The 24,054-nt window shown below is 27.2% G+C and overlaps 3 protein-coding genes across 7 annotated transcripts; all 3 read right to left on the bottom strand.

The window, feature by feature from the left end:
• Nucleotides 1-634: 634 nt before the first annotated feature.
• On the bottom strand, nucleotides 635-4,088 carry LOC145186581 (uncharacterized). Of its 5 annotated transcripts, none has more exons than XM_090095469.1 (8): nucleotides 3,952-4,088; nucleotides 3,146-3,348; nucleotides 2,874-2,905; nucleotides 1,805-1,938; nucleotides 1,555-1,656; nucleotides 1,368-1,467; nucleotides 921-1,260; nucleotides 635-839 (listed from the first exon to the last, which is right to left on the bottom strand). In XM_090095469.1, exons 1-8 carry the CDS (start codon nucleotides 4,037-4,039, stop codon nucleotides 780-782), a joined length of 1,059 nt encoding a protein of 352 aa, XP_089951595.1. In that variant the 5' UTR covers nucleotides 4,040-4,088; the 3' UTR covers nucleotides 635-779. The 5 variants fall into 5 exon arrangements, with proteins under 5 accessions (XP_089951595.1, XP_089951596.1, XP_089951599.1 ...); XM_090095470.1 differs by having other exon boundaries at nucleotides 1,817-1,938; XM_090095473.1 differs by lacking the exon at nucleotides 2,874-2,905 and having other exon boundaries at nucleotides 3,952-4,080.
• Nucleotides 3,952-10,262, bottom strand: LOC145186584 (protein BCCIP homolog). The gene is made up of 9 exons (XM_090095475.1): nucleotides 10,104-10,262; nucleotides 9,586-9,660; nucleotides 8,687-8,767; nucleotides 8,449-8,514; nucleotides 8,039-8,211; nucleotides 5,852-5,879; nucleotides 5,546-5,707; nucleotides 4,379-4,665; nucleotides 3,952-4,089 (listed from the first exon to the last, which is right to left on the bottom strand). The coding sequence occupies exons 1-8, from the start codon at nucleotides 10,218-10,220 to the stop codon at nucleotides 4,495-4,497; spliced, it is 873 nt and encodes a 290-aa protein (XP_089951601.1). The 5' UTR covers nucleotides 10,221-10,262; the 3' UTR covers nucleotides 3,952-4,089; nucleotides 4,379-4,494.
• Nucleotides 10,117-17,789, bottom strand: LOC145186578 (uncharacterized). The gene is made up of 8 exons (XM_090095468.1): nucleotides 16,717-17,789; nucleotides 16,377-16,605; nucleotides 15,744-16,243; nucleotides 15,352-15,577; nucleotides 14,528-14,808; nucleotides 13,087-13,408; nucleotides 11,122-11,282; nucleotides 10,117-10,988 (listed from the first exon to the last, which is right to left on the bottom strand). Exons 1-8 carry the CDS (start codon nucleotides 16,759-16,761, stop codon nucleotides 10,944-10,946), a joined length of 1,809 nt encoding a protein of 602 aa, XP_089951594.1. The 5' UTR covers nucleotides 16,762-17,789; the 3' UTR covers nucleotides 10,117-10,943.
• Nucleotides 17,790-24,054: the final 6,265 nt, after the last annotated feature.

The following is a 24,054-nucleotide window of genomic DNA, read 5'->3' as shown; positions in this document are numbered from 1 at the left end:
CTAGGACGTTAGTTTCGAGCGGAGAAATTCTCATATGAATGCAATTAAAAGCCGTAGCGCATAACTTAAAAAGAGTTGATTCAATTGAAACAACGAAAATTTTAATAGACTACATAATTGAAATATTTATTATTGTGTTATGTGCATAATGTAATGTTATGTGTACAATTTTTATATAAATAGATATATCTATTTATGTAAAAATTATACACATAACAACATTGTCTTTCAAATAATAACGACAAAAAAGATTACAAGATATGAATATTAATTTAAAATGAATTTAAACAAGAAAATTAGTTTTCAAACAAAGTCAAGTCTTATTTCCATTAATTCTTAGGCTCAACAATTAAAAAAAGATTTTATTTATTTTTATTCAGAATGATAATAACGCTATAATGCTAAATAAAGCATTACGATTTCTATTTTCTGTATCATTTTGAACTGAAAGTCCGCTCGGGACCGAAATCTTGAATGTATCAGAAACCGGTACCGGAATTTCGGTTCCGGCCAAAATTTTAGTCGTAACCGTACCCGAACCGAATTTCGGCCGATCAATACTCAACACCAATAAGCTCCGCAAGTGAAACTCAACTTAAACGCACGATAAACCAGTGAACTGAATACTCGAAAGTTAATTTCGACTCATACACATTTACAGACTAGAACTTTTTTTGCTAGAAGTACAAACTGAAAGATATAGAACACAGCATGTGTTTATCAAACAAATGAAAATGATCTTAAAAGTTGCTGCTGCACAGCTCAATTGTAACAAATCATCAAATCCCTTCCTCTCCACCATCGTTTATGGCTTTCATAAAAGAATCTTCGTCGCTCATCTACGGAGAAAACGAATGTTATTATTATTTTTTTCTTTTTTTTTTCTTAATGATTAACCAGGCAGAATGGAAATAGTTTACCTCAAAATCAAACGAATCTTCAATAGGTGCAGAAAAACTCCATTTAGAATGAACGATTTTAGACGAGCTCTCGTTTGACGGATAGTTAAAACGCTTTTTCTTCAGCGGTTGAGGCGAAGCACTTGAGATAGGCGGATTTGAGACACCAAAACAGAGTAAACGAGATTTTTTTAATTCTTTTGATTGGTCTTTGGATACTTGTTGTTTACAAGATGATGGATTTGGATGTCTATTATGGATGCGACATTGTTGACGCTGAAAGAGCTCTACGTTCAGTTGCTGACAGTGTTTAGTCAAGCGACAGCATTCCTCGCTCACCATGTTAATCTCCGTTAAATTGCTAAAGAGGAAACATTTTGATAGCGAAGCGTCTTAACCAACTAATATCGCGTTAACTCTCAAAATCTAAATCAAATTTGGTATTCTTAAAAAAAAAACTGTCTATACCGTTGGAGTTCAAGATTTTCGTTGTTGTTAATAAGTTTTGATTTCAGGCATTTTAACCGAGAGATTTCATCGTTGTACTCTGATAATTCATCGTGAAGTTCTAAAGAAAATAAAAAGATTACAAGATTAAATCTATAACATAAAAAGCGATATAAAAATGAAACAAAAAGAAACTTGAAAAACGCACGTTTCTTCTTTAAGTGAACTGCTCTTAAAGCCTCGTCCAGTTCAGTCTTCTTGTCAACTGCTTTTTGATTTTCAAGTTGATGAAGTTGTGGAGAATTAAATGCTAAAAATATAAAACCCTTAAATTAAAAAACAGAAGAATAAGCAAAAATAAGAACGTAAATACGTAGGAATATTAGTACATCTAGATAGAAATACTTAGGAATATAGGATATCTAGAAGAACAAATTTCAAAAAAAAAAGTCCCTGACTTTCAATTATACTTATGTTTTCCTTTGTCAACTCGCTCATCTCTACATTGCTGGTATGCTGATGACATGATTTATCTTTACTAATAAAGTCAAATTCTTTTAAAAATTTGTCACAAGTAGATAAAAACTCCAATCTAAAACATCAATAACAACTTTTGTATGAAAAATATGTAACAGGCCAACAGAGGATGTTTTAAATTTTACGCAAACGTTTTCTCCAGTAAACTTCAGAAACTGCTTTATTTAAAAAATGATAAAAGTAAAACGTAGTAGAAAAATTTGATAGACAAAAAAAAAAATTAAAATTAATTCTTTTATTTCTCCTTAGTAAAGTTTTTATGTGACAGTTTAAAGCTAACAAAAAATTTTTAAAACAGTTTTGAGGTTCAATAGATGAAGATCAAATAAGTTTGAGTTTTAATAGACGATGCTCAAACAGGCTTATTGCTTTTAGTCATTGTGCATTAATGAACATTAATGTAAAAAAAAGGTGAAAAAATAACTAAAACAATAGAACTCACTATAATAATGTTAAAGATTTATAGTATTATTGATTTAAGCAAATAGAACTGTCTATTTGCTTAAATCAATATTTTATCACAATTTTATAAAAGCTTAAGCAACTTTTACATGTATTAGAAGCATGATTTTTTAGATTAGATTATATTTCACGGTCAGAGGTGTCTTAGATATGGCCGACCAAAAAATCAAAACTAAATAGATCAACTACTTAACGGATAGACAATTAAGAGAAGAGTAGAAAACACAAGACTGCTAACTTCTAGGACAATAATTTGATACTTACATTTTGCAACTAACTTCATGAAAAATATGAATTCGTTTTTGGACGAGAAAGTAAAACTATGTTTACGCTTAATATGTACGCAACATTCATTTTAGAAAAACGTCACAAAAACAGCTACCAGCAAAATGACGAGTCCGTTGAACAAACGATCGCCTGTTTTGTAAACGTTGTTTTGACAATGAAAAAATAATAAGTTTAATCTACATACAATTACGTTTTTTTTGAGGAAGTCATTTTATTGGCAGTTTTAATGCTATTTCTAACCTCTCTTCTGCGCTTGTACTTTCTAAAACTTTCTAAAATAACGAAGTAAAAAATTTATAACAACCAAACAGAAAAGTTTTAAGAACTCAATATTATTTTATATATTTAATTTCTTTTATATTTTCATGCATACATACATACATACATACATACATACATACATACATACATACATACATACATACATACATACATACATACATACATACATACATACATACATACATTACATTACATTACATTACATTTACACATACTTATCTCATGCTTACTATTTGATTAAGTAGATCATTTTTTTCTTTTAAAGAAGATTCTTTTTGCTCAGCAAATATTTTTTCTCTCATACTCAACCATTTTAGCTCTATCTCTTCTTGTATGCATCTATGTTGGGTTGCACTCAAAGAAGCTAAAAGTGCTTCAGTTTCTTTTCTTGTGTGTTTTAGCTTTAGCTGATTATCTTGGATCACTTGATTTACTGAAAAGAGAAAATTTATAACTCTTTAAATATGGCAATTTGTGTTTTTTAAATATCGTGTCTTCGTGATTCTTTAGTAATTAATACAATTTATTTATAGTAACTACTAGTTAGTAATCATCACAAGGCATTGACCACAATCATTTTTTCCATTTAGGATTCTGCATAAATCCTAAGCACTTAGTGCTCCCATCTGCATGGGCATTTTTATGCTTAAATAATTTATTACACAGAAAAGGGAATTTAAAATTTTTGCTTTGAAAGATCATCAAAATTTATTGCAACAAGCTTTAATAAATCTATCAAATGATTAAATGATTCACAATATATTAATCTATCAAACGATTCACAATATGGTCTTGATTTTTATGCTTAAACAATTTATTACACACAAAAAGGGAATTTAAAATTTTTGTTTTGAAAGATCATCAAAATTTATTGCAACAATCTTTAATAAATCTATCAAATGATTAAATGATTCACAATATATTAATCTATCAAATGATTTACAATATGGTCTTGATTTTATTAAAATATGATCATGATCTTGTATATATTATAAAAAATCTTGAAGTCCAATTTAAATTACCAAGAAATACTCACATTTTTTTAGAGCTTGAAATCTTTCCTTTATTTTCTCTTCAGAATGGATAATCTGTTGAAACAATTCATTGATCACTTGATTGCTCATTTGCAATAGCAATCTCAGCTTAACAATCCTATTTCTTCATTCTTCAAATTCTTTTTTTGTTAAGAAAGAATTAAAGTGATGAAGAGAATTTTTTTTGCAAAATAAAATTTTTTAAGAAATGATAAAAGAAAATGGATAACATATTAAGAAAACTTCAAATTCTTTCAAACTGTGTGAATTGTTAATAGCATGATATATATATATATATATATATATATATATATATATATATATATATATATATATATATATATATATATATATATATATATATATATAGCATATATTTTCATTATTACAATTCTATGTTATTAAAACCATAATTTAATTTACGGATACTTTTCAGTCTTGAAAAGTAAATCTCAAACAAAACTGCAAAGCATTTTGCTATTTCTTTGTTTATAACCAATCGATTAGAAATGTTTTACGCAAATTATGTTCACACGCAAAATATTTTACTCTTCTACCATATCAGCTATGTCTTTAATAATACCACTCCATTTTGTAACAGGAACAATAATGACAGTTCTGAAGGTGTTCATGGGTTTATCTGAAAAGTCCCAAGAGCCGCTTGCAGCAAGTCCAGTTGCTTCAGTGACACAGTAATTAAAACTAAACTCACTTGCCTGAAAAAAAAAAAAAAAAAGCATACTGTCATTATATTTATTTGTAAAATGCATTTTTGAAAATTTACTTTTTTTTTATATATATATATAAATAAAATTATAAATAAAATTATATATAAATAAAATTATATATAAATAAAATTATATATAAATAAAATTATATATAAATAAAATTATATATAAATAAAATTATATATAAATAAAATTATATATAAATAAAAATATATATAAATAAAAATATATATAAATAAAAAATATTTGAAACTAAAAATATTTGAAACCAAAAAAAATCTTTTAAATTTGCAATTGAAAAAAAAAAAAAGCTTTAAAATATTTGTGATTTACAACTTTTTTAAAAAAGATTATATTTGCATCAATTTTTTTAGAAATTGCAACATCTCATAAACAAACTTAAATTTTTTTTAAAATTCACAATAATCATGAGTAAATGACAAGAAATTAAAAAAAAAAAGAAAATTTGTAATGACCTTGAACTGATGGTTTTATTTTCAGCTTAACTGAACAAGTTTTTAGGCAAAATGAAGATTTAAACCATTGTACACATTTTTCATTTTATTATTTCTATAAACATAAAAATCTTTTTAATAACATTTATTTGTTTAAAATCAAATGTCAAAGTTGGGTCATTTTATAAAATACCATTTTAAGCACCATTTATTTGATAACTAATCGATAGCTTTAATATTTGCAATTATTTAATTTAAACCTTGTATTTATACCTACATTGTGTCACTTAGCAAGAACTCTTTGAAAGTTAAAAATTCTATAAATTTATATTTCTTTTTTTTACGGTTTTGTAACTGTATAACTAATAATGCAACCACAAAACATAAAAAGACACTTTTAATATCAGATATACTTTAAGAAAAACTTCATCCTCAAAGTTGGTATACTCTACGGTTTCTTGATCTGGTTGATTACTTGTCTTCTTCTTCTTCTTTTTGCTTGGCTTGTGAGAGACATTTGATGGTTGTAGAGTTTTAGAAATAAGAAGCAAGTAATCAAAGTCAAATGTAGAATCCTGTAAAAAGAATCCTACAATCTAGTATAAGAATTAGGTGACCTTTATAATAGCAAATAATAAATTATTTAAATAAATCAAAGTTTTTTCTCGTCAACAAAACATTTGTCAAATTCCAGAGTGTTTAAAAAAAGAATGTCTAACCGTTTTTTTGGCTTCATCAACTTCACATCTAAAGAAAAAAGTGTAAAAACTTGATGATTTTTGTGTTGTTATCGTGTTTATTATGATTAGGATTACATAATAAGGCAAATTTAAAAAGTATTTTTCTATTCAATTCAAAACTTTTGTGTGGAACATAATATTAATTGGGGAAGATAAGAGGATAGAAAATGTTTTCTTATGATTCTGATTACTTTTTTAGAAAAATAAAAATCAAAATCTTTAAAAAGATTCCAAAACATATATTTTTCTTTACCTTTGAAACAGCACTCAACTTTTTTTTTTTTTTTTAAATAAAACTTTTCAAGAAAAAATAGGACATTTTTGTGTAACAAATCATATGTTTAAGAAGTACTGCATAATATTAAGGGGGACAGATTATGCCTTTGGAAAATATTTTTATTGTCCACTGAATGTTTGGTTGCAGTTTATTTTTTTCTGGGGATTTTTAGTCAACATCAACAAAAATGACAGTCAACAAAAGCAATGAATTTATTATTGAGAGTATTATTTTTATCATTTTTATTGTTGACATTATTATCAATTTCATTACTATTCTTACTGATATATTTCCAATTTTAATATCATAGCAAAGACAAATAAATGATGAATAGTTCAGCCATTCTAATAGCTGTTACTGTTTTAAGATACAACTAGCTATAGACAATAATATGCAGTGGTAAAGAAAAGGAAAAAGAAACAACAATTTTTTTAAAATAACTTAAAATTTAAAGATAAAGCTCTTTCTAAATTTATCAATTTAAGAGATTAAATAAGATTAGATTTTTGGGTACCCTGCATAACATTTCCAGTTAATGAAGTTGACCTGCAGAAAGTAGGGGTCTACGTATCGTTATTATTTTGAAACGATAACAATATCAAACGATATGAGTTTGTCTATGAAACGATAACTTATCATTTGAAATAATAACTGATTGGAAATGTATCAGTTGAAACGATAATATTGCATTTTTTTATCGGTTTATCAGAATATGTAAAAATAACAAGAATACCGATATTTATCGGTATAATAATGATATTTTTTACAATACTCCAATTTTTTTTTTTTTAATGCCAAATTTTAGTTCAAATATATTATAAATCTTCAAGTTGAGTAAAGATGTTGTTTTACCTATCTTTACCGGTTTTACAAGTTAATCCTTCCCAATTGTATATATTATCTAGATGTCTAACTTCACAAAAATTCTGTAAGAAAAAGTGAAGCAACACCACCAGGTTGAAACTCTCCCCACTCCTGGTTTTTTTACAGTTAATCAATCATATGCATTAGTAAACGCAATATATGTTGCCAGAAAAATCTGAACTAAATGCTAAATATGTATATTTTCAAAATTAAAACGCATAATTTTTAGCTTTTTTTCTTCCAAAGTTTTAATAAAGTCAGCCATTATGGTAGTCAAAATAACCCATTTACTGCTGCTTTTTAGATAAAAAAAAATATCATTTTCCAACATGGCAGCAAACTTTAAATTATCAACTTATGCAGTTTGCCTGATAAATAAAGGTATCAGATCAAAATCTCTAACGCCCATATCACCCTCAGTATGTGAGAAAATTCAAGAATATATTTTTGGCCAAATTTTGATTTTGATCTTGAAGTTCTTGAAGTTTGTCCTTCACTAGTGTGTTCCCACTGCAGAAGAAACTTGTTTTGTCTGAACAAAGGTGAGACTGCATATCTCTCCGGCTGGTTAGAGAGTATATCAAAGATAAAAGATAAACACACACACATACTACATACTGATGGCAGCTTTGCTCATTGCATTGTTTGAAAATTGAGGTTACTTAAAATTATTCTTGTATTCTGAGCTAAAAAAGCAATGTGAGCTCATATAATTTTAGATACACTTTTTCAAAACAGACTCCTTGCTTTATCCAATAGATCATAGTCAAAAAATAAAACATGATGCATTTGGGCAGAAAATAAACCTACAAATTATCCAAGAATCAAAATTTTTTAACAATTTTAGTATAAAAAAGATTTTGGTCCAACGAAAATAACTCTTTGGCTTTTTATACACTTGTATGAAATATATATACTTATATGATTTTTATAAAGTCCATGAAATTTATTTTAAGATCATATATACATAAGATCATGATAGCATGATATTTTAATGAAATAATTATTACAAACAAAATACTTACATAAGAGATTTATGGAAAGGCACAGCAATTTGACCTGGTAAATTTATGAACCGTTCATTGACAAGATATGCAACATTTTTATTCTGAAAAACATGTTTTAGCTGCTCACTCTTTCCACAACTGTTTGCTTTTGATAGCAGTTCTCTTTGAAGTTCCTGAAAGCATTTTTTTCCCTAAAATATCAAAAATTGCTTTAAAAAAATTTTTTGTCAAGTAATCAAAATTTTGCTTATATTCTTTTTTTCCCTTGAGGTGGTACATTTCAAAAACAGATATTAGAGGCCTAAAATTACCATTCAAAACTTCATTAAATCACATTTACAAAACATGTGTAAAAATATTATAACATTAGCAACATATGCAGATATTATTCTATAAAAATACTCTTTCTTTTAATGAATGACACTAACCCCATACTTTTTGAAGCTGAGAGCTGTAAAGATGCCATAAACTTCGCTGTCTTCTTCATCTGCTATCTTAAAATATATTGCTTAAACTTTGACTTAAAAACAAAATACAACAATAATATAACTAATACTTATAATAGGTGAGTGAAAACAGGGGATTCTTGTAAGGCAATCAGAGATTGTAATTAATTAGATTTACTTATTAGGATTTACTATGATAAGTAAATTTATCCAGTTTTACCTTCATTGTACTGCCGACATTTTGCTGGCTTATTATCAGTTCACAAAGTTCAGAAACATCAATACGAAGTGTTACAAGGGCCTAAAATATTTATAAGAAGTTTTACAAAAACAAAAGTTTTTCCTTTATTTTGTTAAAATTAAAAAAAATTCTTATTTACATTAAGTTGAGATTTTACTCATACTACTCAATTTATTTGTTATTTTCTAGTGATTCAATTATTGGCCAAAAGTATTTTTAAAAATTTAAAAAAAAAAACTAACATAAAATAATTCATTTCATTTGAAGATGTTAGAAAATTATAGCACAGTGTTAAATATTTAAAACAATTTCATCATTGATGATTACTGTATTTTGTTGGTATTACAAATTTATATGAAAAGTTCAAAGACACAAAGTTCAAAAAAATTGATCCTTACATTTAAAAAAAAATATATATAACTTTTTTTTTTGTCAGTATTTTCTAGAGATTGCTATATAAACTTAATAGTATTTTAAATAAAAAATCTGAAAAAGTTGCAACAAAAGTCCTGAAGCTTGTAAATATTTTTGTGTAAAAATTTATTTCAGCACGTTTTAATACACCTGGAATAAAAGTAACTCTCCCCAGACACCATGTGCTTATTTTCATTTATATGGAAGCATTAAAAAATGTATTTGTCCTTTAGAAATTCAAGTATTGATATGAAGGAAGCAACAGATTACAAAAAGGTTATAAACTAACCTTTTCTCATTGGGCAGACTCAACATAAAACAACATAACAGTAAACTTTAATACAAGAGTAAATTTGATGCTATAATTTGTATGCTATAACATGTTTTATTACATCTTTTTTGTTTTTTAACTTTTGTTAAACTCAGCTTCTTTACTAACAACGTAAAAAAAACTGTTTACACACATTAAGTAGTAACTGCTTTATGCCATGAAAGTCTTCTTCAAAGGGCATCTCAGCCTCAAACTCTACATTAATATCCTAAAAACACAAAAAAACAAAGTCAAAAAAGTAGAAACATTTGTAACTAACAAATAAAAGCTTGAAAAAGATTGATGCAATTACGTTATCATTCATGCATTACTATTTGAAACATACTTCCATTCTAATTCCTAACCTAAAAATTCGAAAAAACCCGAATCCTTTTTTATAAAGTTTTCTGATTTTTCTGTTGACTTTAAAAGTTTACTTAGAATTACTTCTTGTTAACAATAAAAAACTTTTTTACAAATAATTTACAAAATTTTTGGGATTCTATAAGGGTTTTAATAGAACTTCTTTAATATTTTTATAGAATTTTTATAGAATTCATAAACACTCATAAAACTTAGTACTTTTTATCCTGGATATTGATTTTAATGAAATTTGAAAATATTATTAATTTAATTGGAAAATTATTGAAGTAATCAATGGAAAAATTCTACCTCAAACTTTTCATTTTTATCACCTTCCTCCTCATTGCTTTCTTCATCATAACTTGATTCATCAGAAGAGGAAACATGTTTACCAGAAGTTCGCTTAACAGTTTTTCTAGATTCCATATTCTACTACCGGTTAATATTTATTGTAGAAACCAAATTCTTTAAGCAAGTTTTACAAAAAGCGATGGCATTATAATAAAAATTAGTGATATTACTTAATTTACAAACTTTGGATAAACTTTGAATTCAATTATTTAAAATGCAACTTCTTGCATTGATAATTTAAGTGGTATAACAAGATAAAATGACATTGGTTCCAGACTAAAAATGTATTTAATATTATTTATTAAAACATCATAGTGTATAAATGCAGGCATACATTAATGTATAAACACCTGTGTAGCAATATTATTTTGAAAATTAAAACTGCATGAATAGAGTTTGAATTAAAGATAAAATAGCTTCTCATCTACACAGCTATCAGTAATAAAACAATGAAACATGCTTACACTTTCTTTATTACTAAAAAACTTCTTAAAAAACAAAAAAAACAAAAAAATAAAAAATAAAAAGATTTTTTAAACCCTTTACAAACAAAATTATTTTTAGGGACCAAAAAGAAACCCTAAAACTATCAAACACACAAAAAAAAAAAAGTCAAAAATAAAAAATGAGATTTTTTAAGTGCACTTTTGCACTTTATATATTTAAAAAAAAATAAAAAAAATAGCAAGAAAATATGGCTGTAAAATAATAACTTAATACAATTCAAATTTGGTTAAAAATTGTTAATTTTAACACACTTTAGATAGCAGTTTCTGTGAATTTTCTGATTTGTGGATTCTAAACCCCAGTATTTGCTTTACCAGACTTAGCATTTGGTTTCCCCTGAAAGAAAGAAGTTTTAGGAATCAAATTTAAAAAAAAGTCAGCATGGTTTGATCTCACACTTCATTATCTCTTAAATAATAAAAATTATCTCTTAAATAATAACAATTATGAATATGTTGAGCCAACTTACACCCAAAGTATAATCAATAGTCCAATGCTCATTTTCAGCTATTATTCGCATGCATCTTTCTGCGAGACAGGTTATTGTAAACATTGGATTGGTACCAAGAGCACATGGAATGATTGAAGAATCAATAACATATAAGCCATCATAAGTATCTTCAGAATTTCCTTAAAAAGAATAATGCTATTAATGATACAGTATATTAAGAAAATAGGCGCATTAAAACTGTTTTTAAAATCCTTTATGTAACATTGACGTTGTGCATAATTGAAGATGATCAAACATAAAGGCTTTTTCATAATTTTTTTTTTGAACTTTTTTTTTGTTTTTTACATCATCAGATGCCATCTTAAATCATTCAATCTGAAATGTTTGGATTAAGGTTTTATTAAATTTCTAAACATTTTTTTGCTTTTTCATTAAAGGTCAGAAATATTTTTATATTAGGTGAGTGAAAACAGGGGATTCAAACTGAAAAACTTGCTTCCAAGTTCCTTGTATTGCAAGCAATCTGCTCCTGTGGTTTGAAAAGTGCATCATACATTACTTGTAAGACTTTGAGCTTTGATTTGTATATAGAAGAATATTTAAAGAAACACCTTTTGTTATTCATTAAAAAGAATTGTATCTCCACTTTTTTTTGGACTGATTTGGCTACAGCCCACTACTTCTAGAAGTCTCTTGAATGGTATGAACAAAATGTCCTCAAATTGGTACCTAAGGAAGCAAATTCTCCAAACTATCCTAAGCAGCAAGTTATTGAGTTAATTATAAAAGGAATCCTACTGAAAAACAAGAAATTAACTCAAGATGAAGATGATTTTAAGAAAAACTCAAAGCAAGATCCAGGAAATGATATTAAGTTTTCACAAAAAGATTTGGCTTACAAGAGTCCAATTAAAAATATGAAAAATGATTGAAATAAAAAACTTAGCCTCATTCTGTAAAAAAATTACAAAAATCTGCTAAGTGGTTTTCAAGTAAATAATGATTAATGTTTGCTGAATTTCATCATAACTAACTAATAGTTTTAGTCAGTGTATATTTAGTGGGCTGAACATGCATTAAAATTAGCGTTTGATTTTAATGTCCATTCTCTTAATGAAAAGCAGTGGCGATTTCCTTCTGGTAATAATTTGTCTGCTTTCCTTTTGCTCCACATTTTCAATCTTACTGTTCCTATTTCTCAGAAGTTTCATATACTTCTTTACAAGATTTAAGCACAAATTTCTTACTTGTAAAGCCTGGATGATAAAAAAAAAACATCTTTAATAACAAATATCTTAACTCATTTGTATCTTTTTTTTCTCTAGTAAAATCACTAAAAGGTTTATTGATTTAACCTTAAAATTTAATGTGAGATTTTTAGAGAATTATTAATGCAGCATTATTTAAAAGCCTGGATTAATTTTTTTTTTAAGAATTAAAAAAAAAAATTGAAGACATAAGTGGATGAAGGTGTTATGTTACACCAATATGGAACTGAGATATCAGGAGTTAAAGTTTTGAATACATATTGTTCTAGATGTTTTTATATAGCAAAGATATGTTATTATTTATGGAGGGATATAGTAACCAAACACTTAAGATTGTGTATGTAATATTTAATTTCATGAAAAAAATGTGTTGTACATGTTTTTGAATTTTGTATTTTTGCGACATAACGCCTTCATCCACTTATGTCTTCAATTAATCTGGGCTTTTAAATAATGCTGCTAATTTCTCTCTTGAGTAAGGCACAGGAACACATTTATCAGCATTATTTTATTACATGCTTTTTTAAACTTAATCTATTGAATGTTAGTACTATAAACAAAATTATATGTGTGTACATATGTGTGTACATATGGTCCGTAGATATGGTATGCACATATGGTGCTATGTACTCATGTATAGAGAACTAATATTCAATAGATTTGTAATAATGTAAGTAGAAAATGTTTATAAATTTAAAGTAAAAATGTAAATTACCAATGAACAACTGCCCAAAATGATTCACAACACCATATTCACCTGATTCCCCCATTTGACAACCACCAAGAGGGTGACGTGTCAATGTGTCTGAACTTAACTGCGTTGACCATTTTGGAGAGACACCAACATTTCCCCCTAAACTATTTATTGCTTCTTCAAGACCAGTTTTTGCACTATAATAATACCTTTGATGGTGTTCATTGTTCCATTTCACATAAACTCTTTTCATGCTTTTATCATATGCTATTTCACCGTCTGCTTCATCAGCAGTCATGCAAAACAAGCCCAATGTATTGTCAACTCCTTCTTTTCCAATGTTCTAAAAATTTAGATATGAAACTTTTACAAAATAATTAAGTGCATAAACAAAACTTTTTTAGAATTCCTTTATTTCCTCAAAATTTAGGAAGAAAAAGTAAGTTTGAAATTAGTAAGAAAAATTTTTGTTAGTTTTTAAAAATATTAAAAGTTTTGTTAATTTAAAAGTGATTTACATTTTTCTTTTAAATTTGTTACTTTTTAAGTCTCTAGATTTGATTGATCCTTAACCAATATACTTGGCTGTTGATAGCTATTTAAACCATATAGCTTTGAGCTGGCAATTTTTTATAATATAAAATTTCTTCTCTTTTTTTTTAAAAAAAAATGTATTTTAAAGATAACCAAAATGTAAATGATTCTTCTAAGAAACTGTTGCTGCTTTGTTGTTGCTGTTTGGAATTTTTAATATAACTTTTAGAATTTAAGACATCTTATGACTGAATTCTTGAAACATTATTTTAATGAAAGCACAGTTTCATGTTAAAGAAATACTACAGCAGTCTGTGAACAAGTGCCAGTATCTTTACTTACTAATCAACTAAATTATGATTTAGATTTGTAGTCTCAAGAAATAAACATTGATTAAATTTGCTAGTCTCTCATAATTAAAACCCTATACACCTTAATCTTCAATTGTTTTAAACAGGATGTACATAATGGACTTATTGCAAATAACTTCCTATCATAAATGATGTTTTATTACAGTAAATTAGTTCAATACCTCATTAAGTGGTTTTTATACTTGATTTAAGTTTTATTGAAGTTGTTTTAATGAATTTTTAATTTTTAAAACTAATAAAATTGCAATAAAAATGTTACATAAATACAAAACATATTTAAATTGTTGCATACCAATAGAAGTGTTATACTGCAATATTATATACCATTTCTATTCCACTTTATTTAACAGTAATGTTTTATCAAATATCTTTTTATATACTTTTGGTTCATCAACTAAGATATGTTAATAATCAAAAAACGCAAAACCCTGTTAATGATGGAATATTTGTAAGTTGCAAAATAATTACTTTTTCATAAAACAAAATCATAATTTTTAACAGCAGCTAGCTACTATTAAAGCACACTTAATGGGTCTTCAAAATAGTAAAATAATTACTTTTAACATTGCATGCCATTGTTGACCATGAGGAAAAGGGTCTGGTTTTTTAACAGCACCACATGACATTGCTGATCCAACAATATATGGTGGTAAAAAAGCACTAGGCACAGTTAAGTCTTCCAACATGAAACCGCTTCGTTTTTTTCTTATATCAATAAAACTAGTAACAGCTGGACCAGGGGCTTGTTGACATCCTTTTGGAAGTTTCCCTTTTTTATACATCCCTGTGCGCAAACCAGTAGCAAAAGAAGGCTCTTTCTTACTGCAATAGCTTACCCCTAAAAAGAAAAATTTAATGCATTTAACTTTTTCTTGACTGTAACAATTGTTTAATTGTCTGTTAATGGTAAAATTTATTAAGATTATTTTTTTCTGTTTATTAGTTTTGAAAACTTAATGAAAAAAAAAAAAAAAAAAAACGAGGATTATTTTACACAAGAACTAAAAAGATTGCTTTTGCTTTTGCTTTTTTTTTTTTTTTTTTTTTTTTTTGAAATTAATAGAATCATGTTTTGAGTTTGGAAATAAGCTTTAATTTTAGTCTAAAATTTTTTCTGCATATATTAACATAAATTAAAAAGAACAACTTTTATAAAATGTTGCAAAAAGTATATTGATTGCAAAATTACAAAACTTATTTTAATGAAATGATTTATTATGTTATTTGACACAAAATTTTCTGTTTTATCTGCCACTGAATAGATATCTCATGGATTTTGATAATCACTCATCAAGGAAACTCTCAGCCATGATTTCTTTCTTATAACAGTTCAAAGAAATACCTAAGTTTACATTAGTTTTAAACGAAATTGACTTTTTACCAAGCAGACCACCATTTCCATTAAATTTCTTTCCAAGTAGGTCAGATACTTCAAACCCTTGGAGTCTAGATTGCATAAGAACCTGGGTAGAACCAAGTGGTCCAGCACATAAAAATACAAAGCTTGCTTGAATAATCTTTGGCTGGCTATCTTCTTTACCAGTCATAGTGTATCCAACTTGCCATTGATAAGAAGCATAATCTTTTTGAATAGTCTGAACCTCAACCTACAAAATATTAAAAAAGCATACTTTTATTTAATCAAAAAAAGTGAAAACTTCAACCAAAGTTATATTTGAGTTATGATTAGAGATTGATATTATGAAACAAAACCCTAATTTAAGTACAACTATAAATATAAAAATTTAAGCTTAAATATCTCAAGCTCTGTACATTAGTAAATATTTCAGCACCATAGTTGATAGCATCTTGCAGATAATTTGTTGCTAAAGTGTTTTTGGCACCAGTATTACATCCAGCAAGACAATTTCCACAGCCATTGCATGCAGGTTGTGAATAACCAACATGATTATATGGCAAGTCAGTAAAATTTATATTTAACGGAGTTCTGTAAAAGGTTTCATGAATATCTTCTACATCAATTATATTGATGCTATTTATTGTACTCCTCATTTGATTCATACGCTTTAGCGGAGGATAATCATCTGGGTAAGGACATGGCCGTAGCATTTCTAGAGCATGACTACGGTCTACACTATTAAAATTGCTTAAATCTTCACGAAACTGCTGTGGCCAAACAGGATCATAAAATACTTTTGATTTACAATCTAATGAAACACCTTCATCAGTCAATGAACTGCCACCAAGCCCGCATGTAGTCATTACTGTAATATCTTTTGTAATGTTAAACTGATACAAACTAGCTGGATGACCTAGTGAAAATGTTCATTAAAAAAAATATGATAAAACAAAAATCAGACAATGACAATGATAATAATAAAAGTAACTGCGTAATAATATCAATTACCAAAACTAATAAAAAGATTTTTATAAATCAAAGATTACCAAGTAGCTGTTTTTCTTCATATTTCACTAAACACATCTCTTTAATAGCTTCTTCCATTGATTCTGGAAAATCACCTGGGAGCCATTCACGACCTTTCTCAAGAACACAAACACTTTGTCCAGTGCGGGCTATTCTACTAGCGGCAACTGCACCTCCATAACCTGATCCAATAACAATAACATCATATCGAGATTTGATTTGATTGATTGACTTACTAATAGGTGCATACTAAAGAACAATATTTTAAGAATTACCTTGGAAAGATAACAAAACGAGAAAATATACAGAAAATACTGGATTAAAGAGAAGACAATCATGTGAATAAATTTTAGTACTTACCTTATATTGCATATATGGAGACTGGCTTCCAGTACAGTTTCCCATAGTGATTCAAGATTTTGAATTCAAAAAGATTTAAATAACTATTGGAGTATTTACATTACTATTCTTATTAAGTTTTATTTCAGCCTATTTTGATCATAACATTCACAAGTATGTAAGTTTATTTTGACCTTTATTCTTTTCTCAGTATAATTTTATTTGTTAGGTAAAATTTTTACTAGTACTAAGAAACCAACCATGCAGGTTCTTTTGCACTGTGATGTAATTATTACTTCTAATTTACCTAAGGAACAAAGCAACTTTCTTTCTACAACTTTACCAAACATTAAAACAGCACTTAGATATAGAGTAAGGCAGGTATAAAGTCTAATATTTATAAATAATGAAAAGACTCAAACAAAAATAAAGATCATTAAGCTTGTAATTAGTTAATTATATATTTAAGACTGACATAAATGGTATTGTAAAATCGTTCTTTATTTTCCCACCATGCTTTGCTGGGATGTAACCTTTATATTATGAAAATAAGATTACAGTGAAACAGTCATATTTTTGGTGAAGTGGTGAACCTATTTTTTTAAGGAGCTTTTTAAAATAAGATTTATAGTTTACAATAGAACAGAGGTATTCCAGAGGAGTCAGTATAGGAATTGGATTATGGGATACAAACACGTTTACTTATAATACACTGTTGGGAGCAATTTGTTTATCTAAAACGTTTTTTGCTTTAACATATATCTTTAAAGTATGTCTGCTTTTTTTTGCAAAAGAAAGCAATTTACTCATACAACAAAGAATCGTTGCTGACAATCAGTGAATTCAAGTGAAAGAGTTTTGTTAATACAAAAAAAAAAAAAAAAAAAAATTAAATGCAAAAAAAATTAATAAAGAGAAATGTACGGATGTATAAATGATACTTTATTGAATAGAAAGATTTTACTTGAAAACTCGTCCCCCATTACTTATGCATGGCTTTAGATTCATTATACAAACTATTAGAAATTTTTAGATATCGGAAGAGTTTCTTTTCCTTGCAAAACTAATTTATCATGTTTTTATAAATCATAACTAATCGCATTTATTACAAAAAGGTTTCATAGAATGAGTGCCGTATTTAAGGAAAGGAACCGAGGCCCCCCGAATACGCTGTGAACGATATAAAAAGCTATGGGCGTCCACCGAACATTTCAAGATTCTGTTAATCTCTACAATCACTTCGGAAAAAAAAAGATTTTTTGAGCCTAAAAATTTGAACACTAAGTGCCACAATCAAAAACAAGACATATTTGAGCAGCTGCATCAAAAGAAGTGAACTCATCTAAAACCACATTTAAGCGTCCTGAATGGTTCTAATTTTCGATAAATCAGGTTTTTTTAATAAGCAAGATCTGCTGGAATTATCATATTGGCGTTTTTTACTTATACGTTTTTAATGGTTGCTCAGGATTCTAATGTACAATAAACTCAGAAATATATCGAATTCCTTTTAAGAATCAAACATTATATTCGAAAACAATTGATTTCACTTCGTTTTGATTTGGCATTCAAACACGTCATTTCAATGATATATATTAACTAGATATCTAACTGGCGCTTCCGCAGTGAAGCATTTTTTGCCAGCCCAGGTTTGTTTCACCTGAAATGACACAATGATAAATCAAAGCTAAGTAAAAATGTTATTGTCAGTTTAAATAAAACGGCTACCGGCATTGAAAACTTCAAAAACTTGCTTCACTTTTTCTTACGGAATTTTTTGTGAAGTTAGACATCTAGTTAATATATCATTGCGTCATTTAGACACGAAATTTAAGCTACCGGATCATTTGTTATTCTATTTAATTAGACAAAATAGATTAAGTTTAAGACTTAAAACCAGACTTAAACTTTAAGTCTGGTTTTTTACAAAATAATAAGATTGTTTATTGAAGAATTATTCTTAACCTGGTTCATTTTAGTATCTACAACTTTATTTGTAGAATGATGAAGGGGCTCGAGTTTATTTTTTCTGAATTTTTATACAGTGTCTCAAAAAATTATCCGGCCAATCATTTTTTTAAATATTTTTCCTAAAAAAAGTGCTGTATTTTCGTAAATTTAGACTTTTTTGGTAAACTCAAGATTAATAAAAATAAAAGAACATGTTTTTAAATAGATTTTATCTATTTTAATGTAAAATATGAATGACAAAGTTTTCAGTCTTAAAATAAAGAAACTTAGGTCGTTTTTTTATTGTCAAAAAAATATTCGACCGAACACATTATTTGTTTTTTAATAAACAAAACAATTATTTTAATATTTTGTTGGGCCTTCCTTTGCTTGGATTATAGCTTCAAGACGTCTAGGCATTGATTCGACTATAGATTTCGTTTCTTCTGGTTGAATCTTTTCCCAAGCTTCTTCAATTGCCACTTTGAGGTTATCTTTTTCGGAAAATGACCGATCTTCAATTTTTCGGTTTAAAATTTCCCAGAAATGTTCAATGGGATTAAAGTCCGGTGATTGTGCGGGCCATTCCAAGACCTCAACATTATTTTCAGCAAACCACTCCTTGGTTTTAGTGGCACTATGCTTGGGATCGATATCTTGCTGAAATGTAAAATCAGATCCTAGCCGAAGTTTTCAAGAAGATGACTTCAAATTTTGCTTTAATATGTTTTTGTATTGCATCTGATCCATTATATTATCAATAAATTGGAGTTTTCCAACACCCTTTCAAGCAATTGAACCCCATACCATCACGTTACCGCCACCATACTTGACAGCTCCTATCACGCAGCTTGATTTGTAGGCTTCTCCGTCTTTTTTCCGAACTTTTTGGGCTCCATCAGATGACTTTAAGTTGAATTTCAATTCGTCGCTCCACAGGATTTTTTTCCAAAAACTTTACGGAATGTTTTTGAACTTCTTTGCAAATTCCAATCTTCTTTTCATGTGTTTCTTACTCAAATATGGTGTATTACGCACAAGTCGTCGTTGAAATCCCTGGTCTAGGATACGATTTCTGGTTGTCTGATGGGATAATTTGATTCCATAATTCTCTTCAGCTTGCTTAGCCAGTTTTCTAGCAGAAATGAAGCGATTTTTCTTGACTTGTAGAATTAAGTTTCTATCAGAACTCTTAGAAGTCTTTTTTTTGCGACCCTGCCTTCTTTTGTGGCTGTTGTTCCGATCAAATTATACTTATTTATTATGTCGGATACTGTAGTATGAGGAATTCCAGTCTCTTGCTGCACCTGACGATAGGTTTTACTCTGATTGACTAGATCGACAGCTAAATTTCTCTGAGAAACAGTCCAGTGACGTTTACCTCCAACCATTTTACTTAAAAAAACATGAAACCTTTTTTTTATACAAAGCTTTCTTTTTTACTACAAAAAAAAAAGTTTTTTGTTATGCAATTTCATTAATTGTATAAAAATTTGTTAAAATATTTCAACAAATTTCACATAAAATTAATTAAACTTAACTAAATATCGCTTAGTCGGATAATTTTCTTACAAGCCTATTCAATACTAAGTTTCTTTTAGGACAAATAATAAACCAACTGATGCATGAATCAAAAAATATGCACGCTAAATAACATACTATTTCCAATAGAATTAAAATGACAGACAAAGTAAGTCTCGCTATTCATTGTTTTTAGTGTAATTTAAACGTAAACATTTTTTTTCGGCAAAAACTTGTTTGGCCGGATAATTTTTTGAGACACTGTAGTAGTGTATTGTGAGTACTGCAGATCAAAATGAACAGGAAAAAATCTGAATGTTCTTACGTTTGTATTGTTTAGTCAGGATGATTAAATCTGAAAATTTTGCTGCATTTGCTTTACAGTAGTTTCAAAAAAAATTGGGCGCAAAAAACTGTTTGTTCATTGTTTTGTTGCTTTTATTTTTTCCATTATTTATGTTATTTTATGTAAATGAGAATGGTACAAAAAACACAGGACGTTGTAAATAGTAATTCACTAATAAAACGCAAAAACCTAAATAAGATAAGTAATAGGATATCTAATGATAAAATCTTTTTTTAGGGCGCACGGAAGGGCGTCCCAAGAAACAATACATTAGTATGTAATGGAATTTATTCCATGTTTAGTTGTCTGTTTTAGTGAGAACTTAAGTTGTTATAAGTGACTGATCTTAGGTTATGCCCAGACGTTGTCCTAGTATTAAATAGTTACGAAATTTGGTAAGAAGGAGACCGCCTTGTTGATCCCAGACAAATGAATAATTTAGGAACAGCGTTAAGTCATAGAAACGAAGAGTTTTGGATGTGCGATATAGAATGAAACAAGGTGATTTTTTTGTGCAAAAATAAGTTACTCTACTTTAAATAAATTCCTCTATTTTGAAGTGGAACGGCTTAATATGAGAGCAAAGTCATTTATGTGTGTTTGGAATGAAAGTTTCTCATCGATCACAGCACCAAAATAAGTTATATTACAAGACAAAGATAATTTTTAGTCACTTATTCTTAAGTTTAAGTATTTTGGAAGATTCTTGTTAGTTTTTTAAAAAAATTTAGTATGTTTCGTTTTTAATATTATTACTTCAGTTTTTTTTAGTTATTTTTCAATTAGATTTTATTGCTCGAAACCACTGATCTAGATTTGCCATACCCTGATTAACATATTTATTTAGTTTTTTGAGAGAGTTTTTTATTAATTGAAGATAAGTATTATGAGCAAAATGATGAAGTATTTGAACGTTTGATAGAAATATTAAGATTATTGATATAGATAATAAAAAGAAGAGGATCTAATACGGATCCCTGAGGGATACCAATTCAAACGCTTTTAATGTATAAGAAGGTGCCACCTAAAGTTACAAACTGTTGACGATTGGAAAGGTATTATTTAAACCATTGCAAGGGTATCCCGCGTAGTCCATAATAGTTAAGCTTTAATAGCCCCGTACACCACAATAGCTGAGCTTTGATAGGAGAATGTCATGGTCTACAATATCAAAAGCTATTTGTAATCAATGAAAACCTCACAAGCAAAGTTTCCATTGTCAAGAACGACTCTTTTATAATTTAATATGGAGTGCTAAGAAAGAGTACTGTGGTTAAGAATAACAGAGAGAAAAAACTTGTTTATTCAAAATAAAATAAAAAATATCTGACTAATTTTTCATTTGAATTTGCATTTTGAAATGTAACATTATGATAAACTGAGCAAGATGATCAGATATTGAAGCGGTAATGTTGCTTGAAATCATTTAAGAAGAATAAAAATTTAGAAAAATATTATTATCATTATTATTATCATTATTATTATTATTATTATTATTATTATTATTATTATTATTATTATTATTATTATTATTATTATTATTATTATTATTATTATTATTATTATTATTATTATTATTATTATTATTATTATTATTATTATTATTATTATTATTATTATTATTATTATTATTATTATTATTATTATTATTATTATTATTATTATTATTATTATTATTATTATTATTATTATTATTATTATTATTATTATTATTATTATTATTATTATTATTATTATTATTATTATTATTATTATTATTATTATTATTATTATTATTATTATTATTATTATTATTATTATTATTATTATTATTATTATTATTATTATTATTATTATTATTATTATTATTATTATTATTATTATTATTATTATTATTATTATTATTATTATTATTATTATTATTATTATTATTATTATTATTATTATTATTATTACTATTAATATTATTAATAATATTATATTACTCTTTCTGTAGATTCGATAAGAGCTTGAGCTGTAGAATGCTTTTTACGAAAACCAAACTGAACTTTTTCAAAGACGATGTTTGGTGCAACTAACCGTAGATCCTTTTAACCGAAGACATCGGGAAATACTCCTTTGCAAAATAAATTATTTAAGATGATACTTAGTGGTTTGCATAGAATTTCTGACACCAGTTTAAGAAGTTTTGTTGGAAGGCTGTTTGGTCCAACACTCTTACCTACTATAATAGTGGAATTTATATAGCCGAGAGTTTCCTCTTTCGTTATTTATTAAAAAAAAAAGAATTGCTTTTAGTATTTGTCAGTTACTTTTGAAAGTTGAATCAAGAATTTGGAATTTCATCGGATAATTTTGAAGCAGTTGTAGTTCAGAAATTATTAAAATGATTGGAGATTGTTGTTGATGAGTATGCTAATTGGGGAGTAAATTTTATTTGGCTTTACATTTATCAACTCTTTTATACCTTTCCAATATCTCATATTATTGATATTGTAGCTAAAATAATTTATGATTTTACTTTTTGCTAAACTTCAGAAGATTGCTTATACTATATTATGTTTAAACTTTATTAAAAGTTTTTCATTCTACAGTTTTTTCATTTTAAATGAGTTTTTATGAAGTTTATTTTTGATTCTTATTGACTTGAGAATGCCTTTCTTTAACAAAGGTTTATTATGACCAGTTATTTGATTTTTTGTTAGCTTTTTGTAAAGGCCAAGTTTATTCAAAAATACAATAAAAAATTTCGATTAATTTTTTAGTGGAACCATAAACATCATTTTTGTCTTTTATAAAGTCATTCGATTCAACATTTGAAATATTTTTGATAAATTCAGCTTTTTTAAAGTTTTTAAAACACCTTTTAACAACAGGTTCAGGTGAAGTTTACGTTTTGGAAAGTGACGTTATTATAAACTGAGCAAGATGATCAAATATTAAAGCATTAAGGTTGCCCACAATTTAAGATAGGTGTAAGAAAATGATATAGATTTAATACCCTAGCCAGATTTGAATTCAATCTAAATTATTAGAGATTGGATGGACAAAGTGTTAGTCAAGGTCCAAATTAAGATTCATTAGTAACCTAAAACAAGAACTAGAAACGATTTGAAGAGTTCTAACCCAAATTTGCATCTTGCTAAGTGGATGGAAAAGAGTTGCATGGCTTTTAAAAAAGCAATTTCATCATTGTTGATACTTTAAATACTAATTTTGATTTTTACTGTTGTTGCGCCTGTTTCGATTTATCGCAACTTTTTTTACCGATACATATTGTTTTACTATGACCTTATCTTATTATTTTGACCATATTAGGCTAGTTACAAAAAAAATTACCTTTCTTTTAATTGACCTAATAAGGCAATGTTTTCACATTTTTTCAACCCCCGCAACCCCGGACCCGCCACATCAATATTTAATCCTAGGTGCGCCACTATTTTCAACTTTTTTTTTTTTAATTTTAAATACTGCAATAAAACAGTAACTAGCTAAAAAATAAAAAAAAGTTGATCCTAAGTGTTCAACACCACTTGAACATTAAAAAGTTCTACACAAAAATG

Source organism: Hydra viridissima, unplaced genomic scaffold (assembly GCF_058129835.1).
Source record: "Hydra viridissima isolate aposymbiotic clone 2 unplaced genomic scaffold, HvirCarnegie_v1 scaffold_8, whole genome shotgun sequence".
NCBI classification, from domain to species: domain Eukaryota; kingdom Metazoa; phylum Cnidaria; class Hydrozoa; order Anthoathecata; family Hydridae; genus Hydra; species Hydra viridissima.
This window is presented reverse-complemented; position numbering and strand designations above follow the sequence as displayed.

Excerpts from the sequence above, each read along its gene's own strand:
- LOC145186581 (XM_090095469.1), bottom strand. The coding sequence starts at position 4,039 with ATGAGCAATCAAGTGATCAATGAATTGTTTCAACAGATTATCCATTCT. Across the intron at positions 1,939-2,873 it reads AGTACAAGCGCAGAAGAGAG|ATTGGAGTTTTTATCTACTT; the intron begins GTTAGAAATAGC and ends TTGATGTTTTAG. Across the intron at positions 1,657-1,804 it reads AAACATAAGTATAATTGAAA|CATTTAATTCTCCACAACTT; the intron begins GTCAGGGACTTT and ends TTATATTTTTAG.
- LOC145186584 (XM_090095475.1), bottom strand. The coding sequence starts at position 10,220 with ATGGAATCTAGAAAAACTGTTAAGCGAACTTCTGGTAAACATGTTTCC. Across the intron at positions 9,661-10,103 it reads ATAAAAATGAAAAGTTTGAG|GATATTAATGTAGAGTTTGA; the intron begins GTAGAATTTTTC and ends TTGTGTTTTTAG. Across the intron at positions 5,880-8,038 it reads CCTTTCCATAAATCTCTTAT|ATGTGAAGTTGATGAAGCCA; the intron begins GTAAGTATTTTG and ends TTTTTTCTTTAG.
- LOC145186578 (XM_090095468.1), bottom strand. The coding sequence starts at position 16,761 with ATGGGAAACTGTACTGGAAGCCAGTCTCCATATATGCAATATAAG. Across the intron at positions 14,809-15,351 it reads TGGAAATGGTGGTCTGCTTG|GGGTAAGCTATTGCAGTAAG; the intron begins GTAAAAAGTCAA and ends TTTTCTTTTTAG. Across the intron at positions 13,409-14,527 it reads AATGGCATGCAATGTTAAAA|AACATTGGAAAAGAAGGAGT; the intron begins GTAATTATTTTA and ends CTAAATTTTTAG.